General features: G+C 39.2%; 2 protein-coding genes across 5 annotated transcripts in view; one reads left to right on the forward strand and one right to left on the reverse strand.

Annotated features, from left to right (window-relative positions):
* Positions 1–2484, forward strand: part of itgb4 (integrin subunit beta 4) — a 44360-nt gene extending 41876 nt beyond the window's left edge. For all 3 annotated transcript variants that reach the window (XM_018097872.2, XM_002939974.5, XM_004918457.4), the window contains one exon: positions 1–2484. In XM_018097872.2, the coding sequence (XP_017953361.1) occupies positions 1–140 (140 nt within the window). In that variant the 3' untranslated portion in view covers positions 141–2484.
* Positions 2040–12739, reverse strand: part of galk1 (galactokinase 1) — a 15755-nt gene continuing 5055 nt past the window's right edge. The window contains exons 2-9 of one of the 2 annotated variants that reach the window (XM_012952544.3): positions 11716–12040; positions 10140–10329; positions 9868–9987; positions 8840–8975; positions 8437–8618; positions 3956–4106; positions 3430–3592; positions 2040–2267 (exon numbers count right to left, since the gene is read on the reverse strand). In XM_012952544.3, coding sequence (XP_012807998.2) covers positions 2196–2267; positions 3430–3592; positions 3956–4106; positions 8437–8618; positions 8840–8975; positions 9868–9987; positions 10140–10329; positions 11716–11868 — 1167 coding nt within the window. In that variant the 5' untranslated portion in view covers positions 11869–12040 and the 3' untranslated portion in view covers positions 2040–2195. 2 annotated transcript variants of the gene reach the window in all.

The following is a 12739-nucleotide window of genomic DNA, read 5'->3' on the forward strand; positions in this document are numbered from 1 at the left end:
ATGGAATGAGTGTCACCACCCGCCGTATCGAGGGCTCCAACACAGTCACACAACAGGTCACCAAAGAATTTGTCACACGGACCATGATGTCTGGCGGCTCCCTCAACAGGCAAGTGGAGCGCCAGTTTTACGACGCATGAGAGAGGAAAACTAATCTGGACACTGGCTTATCACTCGCACTTTGTCACCAAAGCCACCTTAACCCTTTCCCTCTTGCCGAAGTCTGAACTGAGCATCTGCTCCCATGACCCTGAAATCGGGGTGAAATATTCAATAAGAGATGGAGCACCGAGATGGGTGGTCAAACTTCCATCTCCCCATCTGTTGAGAACTGCAGCTTCCAGCGTCCTCATCCAGGCTTTGGCTAACTGGAGTTGTTGGAAATTATAGATTTTGACATATCTAATTTAAACCACTTCCATCGCCAATTCCCAGCACTTCATGCAATAAAGCCAAACAATGCATAGGCAGCTTATTGCTCTTATAAAACTACAACTCCAATAATGCTTTACATGTGGGTGCCTAAGAATGATGGGAGCTTTACCGTAAACAGGCCATTTTTCACAGAATTACCAAATGCCTGACTCTAGTAATGCTACATGAAAAACTTAGCTTCTTGGGGCATGGGAATTGTTAATATCCAAACACAACGCATGCTTTAAAAACCAAATCCTATTTAAAATACTATTTTTTTTGCTATGTAAATAATAACTTGCCATTTTTTATACTGCAGTTTATGAAAAGGTGGAATATTTTACTTTGTAAAGGAAGAGGGCACTGGAGTTGCCACAAGAGAATTATCCTAACTAAAGGAATGGTTAAAACAGGCAGAAACCTTGGTATGGTAGGGTGCAGCTGGTGGCAATACCTTGCTTTTTCACCATGGACCAGCACTATAATGAATATTGAACAGAAGTTTGCACCTTTCTCAATGATAGCTCTGCCAATGAGCTCTCCGATTCTGGCTCTAGGCCACACCCAACCAATTCAATATTGATGCCACCTATGTCAATCTGAGGAAAAGTACCTTTCACTTATTTAGACCTGCAAAGAGGTGGTCTACTTTAATTCAATGTTAAACTAAGTCCCCGAATGACCAGACAAAGAGAGCACCTCTACCTGCCATTGATGACAACCAGAAAATACTTCTAATGCAGGTTTATCAGAGTTTATTGTTATTGTTTATTGTTAAAGGTCAGGGTCAGCACTAAAGGAACTACTATGGAGGGGGATTAGGTAAGTCAGTTGGTCTTCCTTTCATGGAATAAGGATGTAGATGTGTGCAGGCAGAGAAGATAATAAGGAGGAGGGTACAGGAAAGACAGAATGGAAAAAGGAACGGTTTGGATGAAGAAGAGAGAAAAAAAGAGAGAAGACTGGGGACAGAGAATGTGAGAAAATATGTAAACGAGTGTGAAAAGAGCAGAGATACAGAGGTTGCAACTGCAAAGTGGACCCAATGCCTGAGGGGAACAATTATTAGTACAATTAATCAGACCACACTTGTAAGGAGGCAAGGAGTGTATATGGAATTAGTAAATTATTAAGCAATAAGGGGGCACTGGTCCACAGGACCTCTAGCTATACACCTAGCATAAGCTGTGTTACTCTACTCTGACTAGGATATATAAAGTAATTCATACAGGGAAAGAGGGCAAAGTGCCAGAATAAGAGGTTATTCATTTTATGGGAAAATAGAGGGAATACATTTTTGGAACGGTGGATGCTGGGTAAAGGCTCTCTGAAGAGAATCCTTTAAATATGGTGTTATTCTAGCCAGCACCTATAAAATATTCTATAATCCTTGTAGATACAGTTTCAGCATTCAAACATTATAAGGAAGACTGTAGCACAGTTATGGGTAACCAGCAGTGCCCTAGATGTTGTTGTTAAATGTTCTAGCAAAACAGACCTAAAAGGATTAGTGAATTGGTATTTAAAAAGACATGGTCATCTCAGCTTCCTCCAGATGCAGCTCTATTAATCCAGAAACATGTCCTACGTATATTGTTGCAGTGTGTTTTGGGAGAACAGGATAACTAAAAACTTTGTTTTTATTGTTAATAAAGTAATTACCAAGTAAATGTGCATTGACATCACAGACTGAAAGAAACCTTACACTGTACAGAGATTAAAATAGAAGAACCGTTTATTTTACTTGGAATGGGCGGCTCATTCCTTGGCCTCTCTCCTGTTTACTCTGTCATTATACCAGAACCGGCAGAAGGTTTGGTAATGTAGAATGTAGGGGAGCCTCTGTATTTTGCCTGCAAGCAGAAACAAAAGGGGATGTTTATTAATGATACAACCAGTGGAGGAAGAAGACTGCCCAATACATAATAAGCAGCATTTAGTATTTTCTTTAAATTTACAAATGCATTTCTAAGTGTCAAGGGCTTTCTGCTTTGTTTACGAAATGTTTTATGTAAACCTACAGGTTTAACTTTTTGTTTTATGACAATAAACTGGATTTTCTTACAAATTCCCCAGCATCATGGTCATTTATAATCTCCCTTCAGGAAACAGCAACACTGCAATGTAATAGCTAGGATTAAATGAATCATACAACAGCACACAGTATACATATCAATCTAGTGGCCCTTGATCTGATATGAGCCACACATGGCATGGTATTTCAGATTTAAAAGCTGTGTGCCATTCTCTTCCTGCTTTGATTACCTGTTAAATGATGCATCTCCAATAGGCACTATTTTAAGTGATGCCTACACTAACAACCGATTTCACAACAACCTTATTATATGTAGCTAGCTCCATTTGAGGAGCAATTTTTGAAATACCGGTGGGGGTGTCTAATAACAGCTCTGCTGATGGCCAGGTAGATTCACAGCCATAAGCAGCACCATGAAAGTATCACACTAATTCCACAGCACTTCAGGAACTCTGTGCAGAACTGGCCATGCCCAGAACTGTACACAGAAGCATCCATTGGCAAGTGTCACCAGATACGCTGCAAAAAAAATGATACAAGGGTCTTGCCAGATACAATTTTAGCTTATTATTTGTAATGCAAGAAATTATAATGCAGGAAATTAGCCGAAATGGGACCACAACATGCTGTATAAATTTACAAGGGAAACACAATCATTCTTATTAGCAAAGTCAAATGGGGAGTTTGTAATCCACTTTAGAAAAAGATGCAAGAATGGCAAAACTAAAATGGATCAAGCAACAGAGCAGGGACCATTCGGTCTCTCTCTGTATAGCACCCACAGTTCTCAATGAAGCAATCGCTAATTATGTCATTTATACACTGATGCCTTAATGAACAACATGCAACCTGCAGAACACTCAAATGCAAATTCTAGCATTCCTTAACAGACATTGCCTTTCAGGTTTGCTTGCTACTTACCTCTGTATGCTTAACATACCATTGCCAGGTATGCCATAAACATACCATTCCCATTTTACCTTAATTTGTTGCTTGGCTCCCTCAGCTGCAGAAGCCTCCAGCAAGGTAACAGTGCAGCCTCCAAAACCTCCGCCTGTCATTCGGCTGCCGTAAACACCGGGAACCTCCAATGCTATTGCCACCAGTTCATCAAGCTCCGGGCAGCTGACTTCATAATCATCCCTAAGTTAAGACAAACATAAATTCTAGTAGTGTAGTTAAACACATATATGCTAGTAAATTAGGCTACCTTAACCAATCTTCCTTTTTAACCCTAAGTTCTATAAAAAAAATTTTACACCGCTAAGATTAATGAAACCAAAAAAGACATTGACATTTTGGTTAGGATTAAGCCCCATCACCGCCCAAGCAGTAAAAAGAGAGCAGCTCAGGAGAAGGAAGTGCAAACACTCAGAGGTCTTTATTTGGGTACATACTTAGGAGAAAATGGTCTTTACTTTTCCAAGGGAAGGGTAATGCAAATGGGATGAGGTTTCATCTAAAGTTAATTAACCCTTTACAAAGTGAACAGCAAAGCTAACCTACCTTAGAGAATTGTGACTCTCCACCATTAATTTTCCAAATGCTTTGTAGTCTCCCCTCTGCAAGGCATCTGCTGCATCTGTTGTTCTTGCTATCTCTGAGATGACGTGACGAGCCCGTTTGTAACATGTCTTTGTCAGACTCTCCTTCATTGCTGTGAGATACAAAGTACTGCGTAGATGTCAACCAGGAATAAATTAACCACACATAAATTCATATGTTGGCAAGGAGCAAACCTTACTCTAATTATTTCAGCAACCAAAAGGACATGGTAGTGTGTGCTTTAATAAAATCTGCTTCATTCATAACTATCATTAACTGCATATAAAACTAACCCAAATAAATTAAAGAAAGCTGCCTGCAACACTCACCAATATTCAGCATCCCCCTCCGAGCTAATTCCTGATTACAGCTGTTTGAGTAACAAGGTAGGTTATACTTAGTTTTGTAACAGATATAAGTTTGATTTAGTGCTATTACAATGAAAGAGAGTTATTCTAATACAGGTATGGAACCTGTTATCCAGAATGCTCAGAATAAGGGGTCTTTTTGTAATTTAGATCTCTACACCTTAAGTCTAATAAATCATATAAATGTTAAATAAACCCAATAGCATTGTTTTGCCTTCAATAAGGATGAATTATATCTTAGTTGGGATCAAGTACAGGTACTGTTTTATTATTACAGAGAAAAGGGAATCATTTAACCATTAAATAAACCAAATAGGGCTGTTCTGCCCCCAATAAGGGGTAATTATATCTTAGTTGGGATCAAGTACAGGTACTGTTTTATTATTACAGGGAAAAGGGAATCATTTAACCATTAAATAAACCCAATAGGGCTGTTCTGCCCCAATAAGGGGTAATTATATCTTAGTTGGGATCAAGTACAGGTACTGTTTTATTATTACAGGGAAAAGGGAATCATTTAACCATTAAATAAACCCAATAGGACTGTTCTGCCCCCAATAAGGGGTAATTATATCTTAGATGGGATCAAGTACAGGTACTGTTTTATTATTACAGGGAAAAGGGAATCATTTAACCATTAAATAAACCCAATAGGGCTGTTCTGCCCCCAATAAGGGGTATTTATATCTTAGTTGGGATCAAGTACATGTACTGTATTATTATTACAGAGAAAAGGGAATCATTTAACCATTAAATAAACCCAATAGGGCTGTTCTGCCCCCAATAAGGGGTATTTATATCTTAGTTGGGATCAAGTACAGGTACTGTTTTATTATTACAGAGAAAAGGGAATCATTTAACCATGAAATAAACCCAATAGGGCTGTTCTGCCCCCAATAAGGGGTAATTATATCTTAGTTGGGATCAAGTACAGGTACTGTTTTATTATTACAGAGAAAAGGGAATCATTTAACCATTAAATAAACCCAACAGGGCTGTTCTGCCCCCAATAAGGGGTATTTATATCTTAGTTGGGATCAAGTACATGTACTGTATTATTATTACAGAGAAAAGGGAATCATTTAACCATTAAATAAACCCAATAGGGCTGTTCTGCCCCCAATAAGGGGTAATTATATCTTAGTTGGGATCAAGTACAGGTACTGTTTTATTATTACAGGGAAAAGGGAATCATTTAACCATTAAATAAACCCAATAGGGCTGTTCTGCCCCCAATAAGGGGTATTTATATCTTAGTTGGGATCAAGTACAGGTACTGTTTTATTATTACAGAGAAAAGGGAATCATTTAACCATGAAATAAACCCAATAGGGCTGTTCTGCCCCCAATAAGGTGTAATTATATCTTAGTTGGGATCAAGTACAGGTACTGTTTTATTATTACAGAGAAAAGGGAATCATTTAACCATGAAATAAACCCAATAGGGCTGTTCTGCCCCCAATAAGGGGTAATTATATCTTAGTTGGGATCAAGTACAGGTTCTGATTTATTATTACAGAGAAAAGGGAATCATTTATCCATTAAATAAACCCAATAGGGCTGTTCTGCCCCAATAAGGGGTAATTATATCTTAGTTGGGATCAAGTACAGGTACTGTTTTATTATTACAGGGAAAAGGGAATCATTTAACTATTAAATAAACCCAATAGGGCTGTTCTGCCCCCAATAAGGAGTATTTATATCTTAGTTGGGATCAAGTACAGGTACTGTTTTATTATTACAGAGAAAAGGGAATCATTTAACCATGAAATAAACCCAATAGGGCTGTTCTGCCCCCAATAAGGGGTAATTATATCTTAGTTGGGATCAAGTACAGGTACTGTTTTATTATTACAGAGAAAAGGGAATCATTTAACCATTAAATAAACCCAATAGGGCTGTTCTGCCCCAATAAGGGGTAATTATATCTTAGTTGGGATCAAGTACAGGTACTGTTTTATTATTACAGAGAAAAGGGAATCATTTAACCATGAAATAAACCCAATAGGGCTGTTCTGCCCCCAATAAGGGGTAATTATATCTTAGTTGGGATCAAGTACAGGTTCTGATTTATTATTACAGAGAAAAGGGAATCATTTAACCATGAAATAAACCCAATAGGGCTGTTCTGCCCCAATAAGGGGTAATTATATCTTAGTTGGGATCAAGTACAGGTACTGTTTTATTATTACAGGGAAAAGGGAATCATTTAACCATTAAATAAACCCAATAGGACTGTTCTGCCCCCAATAAGGGGTAATTATATCTTAGATGGGATCAAGTACAGGTACTGTTTTATTATTACAGGGAAAAGGGAATCATTTAACCATTAAATAAACCCAATAGGGCTGTTCTGCCCCCAATAAGGGGTATTTATATCTTAGTTGGGATCAAGTACATGTACTGTATTATTATTACAGAGAAAAGGGAATCATTTAACCATTAAATAAACCCAATAGGGCTGTTCTGCCCCCAATAAGGGGTATTTATATCTTAGTTGGGATCAAGTACAGGTACTGTTTTATTATTACAGAGAAAAGGGAATCATTTAACCATGAAATAAACCCAATAGGGCTGTTCTGCCCCCAATAAGGGGTAATTATATCTTAGTTGGGATCAAGTACAGGTACTGTTTTATTATTACAGAGAAAAGGGAATCATTTAACCATTAAATAAACCCAACAGGGCTGTTCTGCCCCCAATAAGGGGTATTTATATCTTAGTTGGGATCAAGTACATGTACTGTATTATTATTACAGAGAAAAGGGAATCATTTAACCATTAAATAAACCCAATAGGGCTGTTCTGCCCCCAATAAGGGGTAATTATATCTTAGTTGGGATCAAGTACAGGTACTGTTTTATTATTACAGGGAAAAGGGAATCATTTAACCATTAAATAAACCCAATAGGGCTGTTCTGCCCCCAATAAGGGGTATTTATATCTTAGTTGGGATCAAGTACAGGTACTGTTTTATTATTACAGAGAAAAGGGAATCATTTAACCATGAAATAAACCCAATAGGGCTGTTCTGCCCCCAATAAGGTGTAATTATATCTTAGTTGGGATCAAGTACAGGTACTGTTTTATTATTACAGAGAAAAGGGAATCATTTAACCATGAAATAAACCCAATAGGGCTGTTCTGCCCCCAATAAGGGGTAATTATATCTTAGTTGGGATCAAGTACAGGTTCTGATTTATTATTACAGAGAAAAGGGAATCATTTATCCATTAAATAAACCCAATAGGGCTGTTCTGCCCCAATAAGGGGTAATTATATCTTAGTTGGGATCAAGTACAGGTACTGTTTTATTATTACAGGGAAAAGGGAATCATTTAACTATTAAATAAACCCAATAGGGCTGTTCTGCCCCCAATAAGGAGTATTTATATCTTAGTTGGGATCAAGTACAGGTACTGTTTTATTATTACAGAGAAAAGGGAATCATTTAACCATGAAATAAACCCAATAGGGCTGTTCTGCCCCCAATAAGGGGTAATTATATCTTAGTTGGGATCAAGTACAGGTACTGTTTTATTATTACAGAGAAAAGGGAATCATTTAACCATTAAATAAACCCAATAGGGCTGTTCTGCCCCAATAAGGGGTAATTATATCTTAGTTGGGATCAAGTACAGGTACTGTTTTATTATTACAGAGAAAAGGGAATCATTTAACCATGAAATAAACCCAATAGGGCTGTTCTGCCCCCAATAAGGGGTAATTATATCTTAGTTGGGATCAAGTACAGGTTCTGATTTATTATTACAGAGAAAAGGGAATCATTTAACCATGAAATAAACCCAATAGGGCTGTTCTGCCCCAATAAGGGGTAATTATATCTTAGTTTGGATCAAGTTCACGGTACAGTTTTATTATTACAGAGAAAAAGGAAATCATTTTGAAAAATTAGAATTATTTGCTTATAATGGAGTCTACGGGAGATAGCCTTTCCGTAATTCGGAACTTTCTGGATAATGGGTTTCCAGATAAGGGGTCCTATACCTGTACTGTAGTTCCTATTATCCACCTGCAATGTAAAAAAAAAGTCTTTTAATCAACCAATCTGACCTTCCAATTCCTCCATGCTAGAATCTCTCAGACTCTCCTTCTTAAGAGCCCTAGTAGCCTCTTCACACTGGCGTCTACGTTCAGGATATTCACTACCAGTCAGCTCATGGCGCACATTTGAATTGGTGATGAGCACGGCCAATCCTGGGTCTGCCAAAGGGAGAGGAGTCACATCCAAAGACCTTGGGGGGGAAAAGATACATGATGAATCGCAACTTTAGAAATGGTTTAGGCCAAAGTAGAGTGAGTTAAAATATGCTGAAGAAAAGTAAACTAAAGCACACATAAGAAATAATGTAAAAGAGTGGGGAAAAAAACAAGGATGTGGTGGTACAAAGAACAATGAGACAGAAAGATAAATCATGGCTGAGCTTTACCACAGCCACAAACACCCCAGACTGACCTGCAGTCAATTAGCAGAGCGTGGCCCTCCCTACCCATCACAGAGATGAACTGGTCCATGATCCCGCAGGGCACCCCAGCAAAAGTATGTTCAGCTTTCTGGCATGCAAGAGCCTTCTGTACAGTGTCACCATCATCTGAGGACCCGGAAGGGACACAGGCTTAGTATTATCCCACCCACTAAAAAAAAAATATAGATCTAAGCCTTAGGAAGTTGAAGAGAAGCTTACCCATGTATTGGTATGGTCCGGGTGCTCATGCCCCAGACCCTCAGCATAGGGGAGCCATTTTAGGAAGCACATAGATGAGATAGGTAGGCACTCTGGAAATCCATTAAGGTAGAATAGAAGCTCAAATATAAAGTAAGATTGAAGGTATTTTATTAAAGAATACACATAAATACTAAGCCTTACGCGTTTCGTAACCAATCTGGGCACTTAATCATAGCCTATGATTAAGTGCCCAGATTGGTTACGAAACGCGTAAGGCTTAGCATTTATGTGTATTCTTTAATAAAATACCTTTGATTTTACTTTATATTTGAGCTTCTATTCTACCTTAATGGATTTCCAGAGTGCCTGCCTCTCTCATCTATGTGCTTCCTAAATTAGTATTATCCCATATTACTGAGATGGTCAGGTCCTGGTTGAGCCACTAGTTGGAAAAATATTTCTACCTTTCTCCTGTCCCCCATTTAACCATGCTGGTATTTTCACATACACTAACTTCTAGTTGTCTTTATAATACTAACTTATTTCTTCCAAGCCCCCTCGGGCCTCAGTAAGGTAAATCCACTGCACCAGAGGCAATTTTATGAAATTAAATCACAGAACTAGAAATTAATTTAGGCTGCCCTAATTATTGTAGCCATACAGATATCAACTTCTAATACTAACTGGCCATTTTGTATTTTCATCTGTGGTTTTCAGTTGGTGTGAGGGTAGCTTTAACATGGGCTCAGAACATTCCATTACATCTTGATGGCCCAAAGTACTATGTTTATGATGGTAGCCCTGGCTACATACTCACCACTGCACAGCTGCTGTAGGAATGTATATGTGGCCACCTCTAGGGATGCAGAGCTGGACAGACCTCCACCCAAAGGGACACTGGAGGCAATTAGAGCATTGAATCCAGGTACTGGACCACCTGTAATGCATATAAGGAGTTCTTTTAGCTGTGACTATTACAAAATTACGAAACACACAAACGTATGAAATACAAAGAAAAATAAACTAAGAAGCACTGGGAGTATCTTAGAACTGGGAATGTTATACATTAACAATATGATTCTCTCTCACCTCGATAATGCTCTATCACACCCTTTACATAGTTAGACCATTTGGGAGCTCCTGGTACAAGTGGTTTCCCCTGCTTTGGAGCCTCAAAATCCACCATGTGTGGTTCATCTGCACCTTCTGCCGTAGTAACAATAGATATCTGGCCATCATCTCTTGGACTCCCAACAATAACAGTAACGAGAGGCAGGGCCTGTAGAGGGACATTCATATTTTTTATTATTATATGAAATCATAGCTCCAGTCACACAGCATGACAACAATGGTTCAAGCAGAGACTTCTAATACCAAATCCTAAAACTGAAAAATCCACAGACCTACTTACAGAACATGAATATAACTGATGCAGCACCATCGCAGTAAGATGGAGTAAAGACATAAGCAAAATGCATCATACAAGAAACATGCTATTTGGATAACATAGACAGAAGTAGCAAGAATTTCCTTTAGGCACTGTCACTAGGGCTGGCTTCTTGGGTCCCTGTATATGTTATTTATGGGGGTGGTATGTGGGAGTCATAGTTCTGCAGCATCTAAATGACCAGAGGTCTTTACCTTCTAACAAAATATTAACAGGCCCTACAAAGCACTTTTTTTCATGTAAACATCACCACAACTTTAAATATGCATTTGATTAATATTAGCAGATGTGGTTTTTATTAATAGATTTACAATGAATAAAATCCAACTCTCAGGTTAGCTGGCATTGTCTTCTGAAGCACTTATTTTATTATAACCCAGACATATCCTAGTATGTACGCTATAGCCTTACAATAAGGCGCAGCGCCCTAGTGCCCCACATCATGGATTTACAATGAATAAAATCCAAGTCCCAGGTTAGCTGGCATTGTCTTCTGCAGCACTTATTTTATTATAACCCAGACATATCCTAGTATGTACGCTATAGCCTTGCAATAAGGCGCCAGGCGCAGCGCCCTAGTACCCCACATCATGGATTTACAATGAATAAAATCCAAGTCCCAGGTTAGCTGGCAGAGTCTTCTGCAGCACTTATTTTATTATAACCCAGACATATCCTAGTATGTATGATATAGCCTTGCAATAAGGCGCCAGGCGCAGCGCCCTAGTACCCCACATCATGGATTTACAATGAATAAAATCCAAGTCCCAGATTAGCTGGCAGAGTCTTCTGCAGCACTTATTTTATTATAACCCAGACATATCCTAGTATGTATGATATAGCCTTGCAATAAGGCGCCAGGCGCAGCGCCCTAGTACCCCACATCATGGATTTACAATGAATAAAATCCAAGTCCCAGGTTAGCTGGCAGAGTCTTCTGCAGCACTTATTTTATTATAACCCAGACATATCCTAGTATGTACGCTATAGCCTTGCAATAAGGCGCAGCGCCCTAGTGCCCCGCATCATGGATTTACAATGAATAAAATCCAAGTCCCAGGTTAGCTGGCTGAGTCTTCTGCAGCACTTATTTTATGATGACCCAGACGTCTCCTAGTATGTATGATATAGCCTTACAATAAGGCGCCAGGAGCAGAGCCCTAGTGCCCCGCATCAGCTGAATTCCTATTGAAAGCATAAAAACCCTGCTGTTCTCACCATGGGCAGCACGAAGCCCCCATTATAATCTGTGTGTTCCCCAATCAGATTGACCCGCCCGGGAGCGAACACGCCGATTGTGGGCTGCCTTCCACCGAACCTCTTGGCATACTCCTGCCAGGCACTTTCCCGGAGCTCTGCTATCTCAGTCATGTTACACCAGCTTGACACGCACACTTCCGGGTCTAAGCTCAGTCAGTGTTAAAGTGTGACGCATTCGGCACCGCCCATCAGCAACGTCACTTAAGGTTGGCTACGCCCACAGTCTGCTTCGTCTGTAGTAAATGCGAAGGTACCTTATTATCCTCAGCCTACGGTTGGAGCACTGTAGAACATTAAGAGAGCCCAGCATTAAAGGAACCAGTGGCTCAGTGCCACCCTGAGGGTAGTACAGATCCCAGGCTACATCTGGCAGTGTGATCTAAGCATTTCATAATAATAATATATAATTCAGTGACCCCAATATTTTATAACAGGGTGATTTGCCCCATCATTTTATAACATAGTGACCCAGTATTTCAGGATGCAATGCCCCATTATTTTATATTCAGGATGCAATGACCCATTATTTTATGACACAATGACCCAGCAACACATGATAATGACCCCATTCCATGACACATTACACTATCCTTGTACCTCAGCCATTACACTATACTTGTACCCCAGCCATTACACTATCCTTGTACCTCAGCCATTACACTATACTTGTACCTCAGCCATTACACTATCCTTGTACCTCAGCCATTACACTATACTTGTACCTCAGCCATTACACTATACTTGTACCTCAGCCATTACACTATACTTGTACCTCAGCCATTACACTATACTTGTACTTCAGCCATTACACTATACTTGTACCTCAGCCATTACACTATACTTGTACCCCAGCCATTACACTATACTTGTACCCCAGCCATTACACTATACTTGTACCTCAGCCATTACACTATACTTGTACTTCAGCCATTACACTATACTTGTACCTCAGCCATTACACTATACTTGTACCCCAGCCATT

This window comes from Xenopus tropicalis, chromosome 10 (assembly GCF_000004195.4).
Source record: "Xenopus tropicalis strain Nigerian chromosome 10, UCB_Xtro_10.0, whole genome shotgun sequence".
NCBI lineage: Eukaryota > Metazoa > Chordata > Amphibia > Anura > Pipidae > Xenopus > Xenopus tropicalis.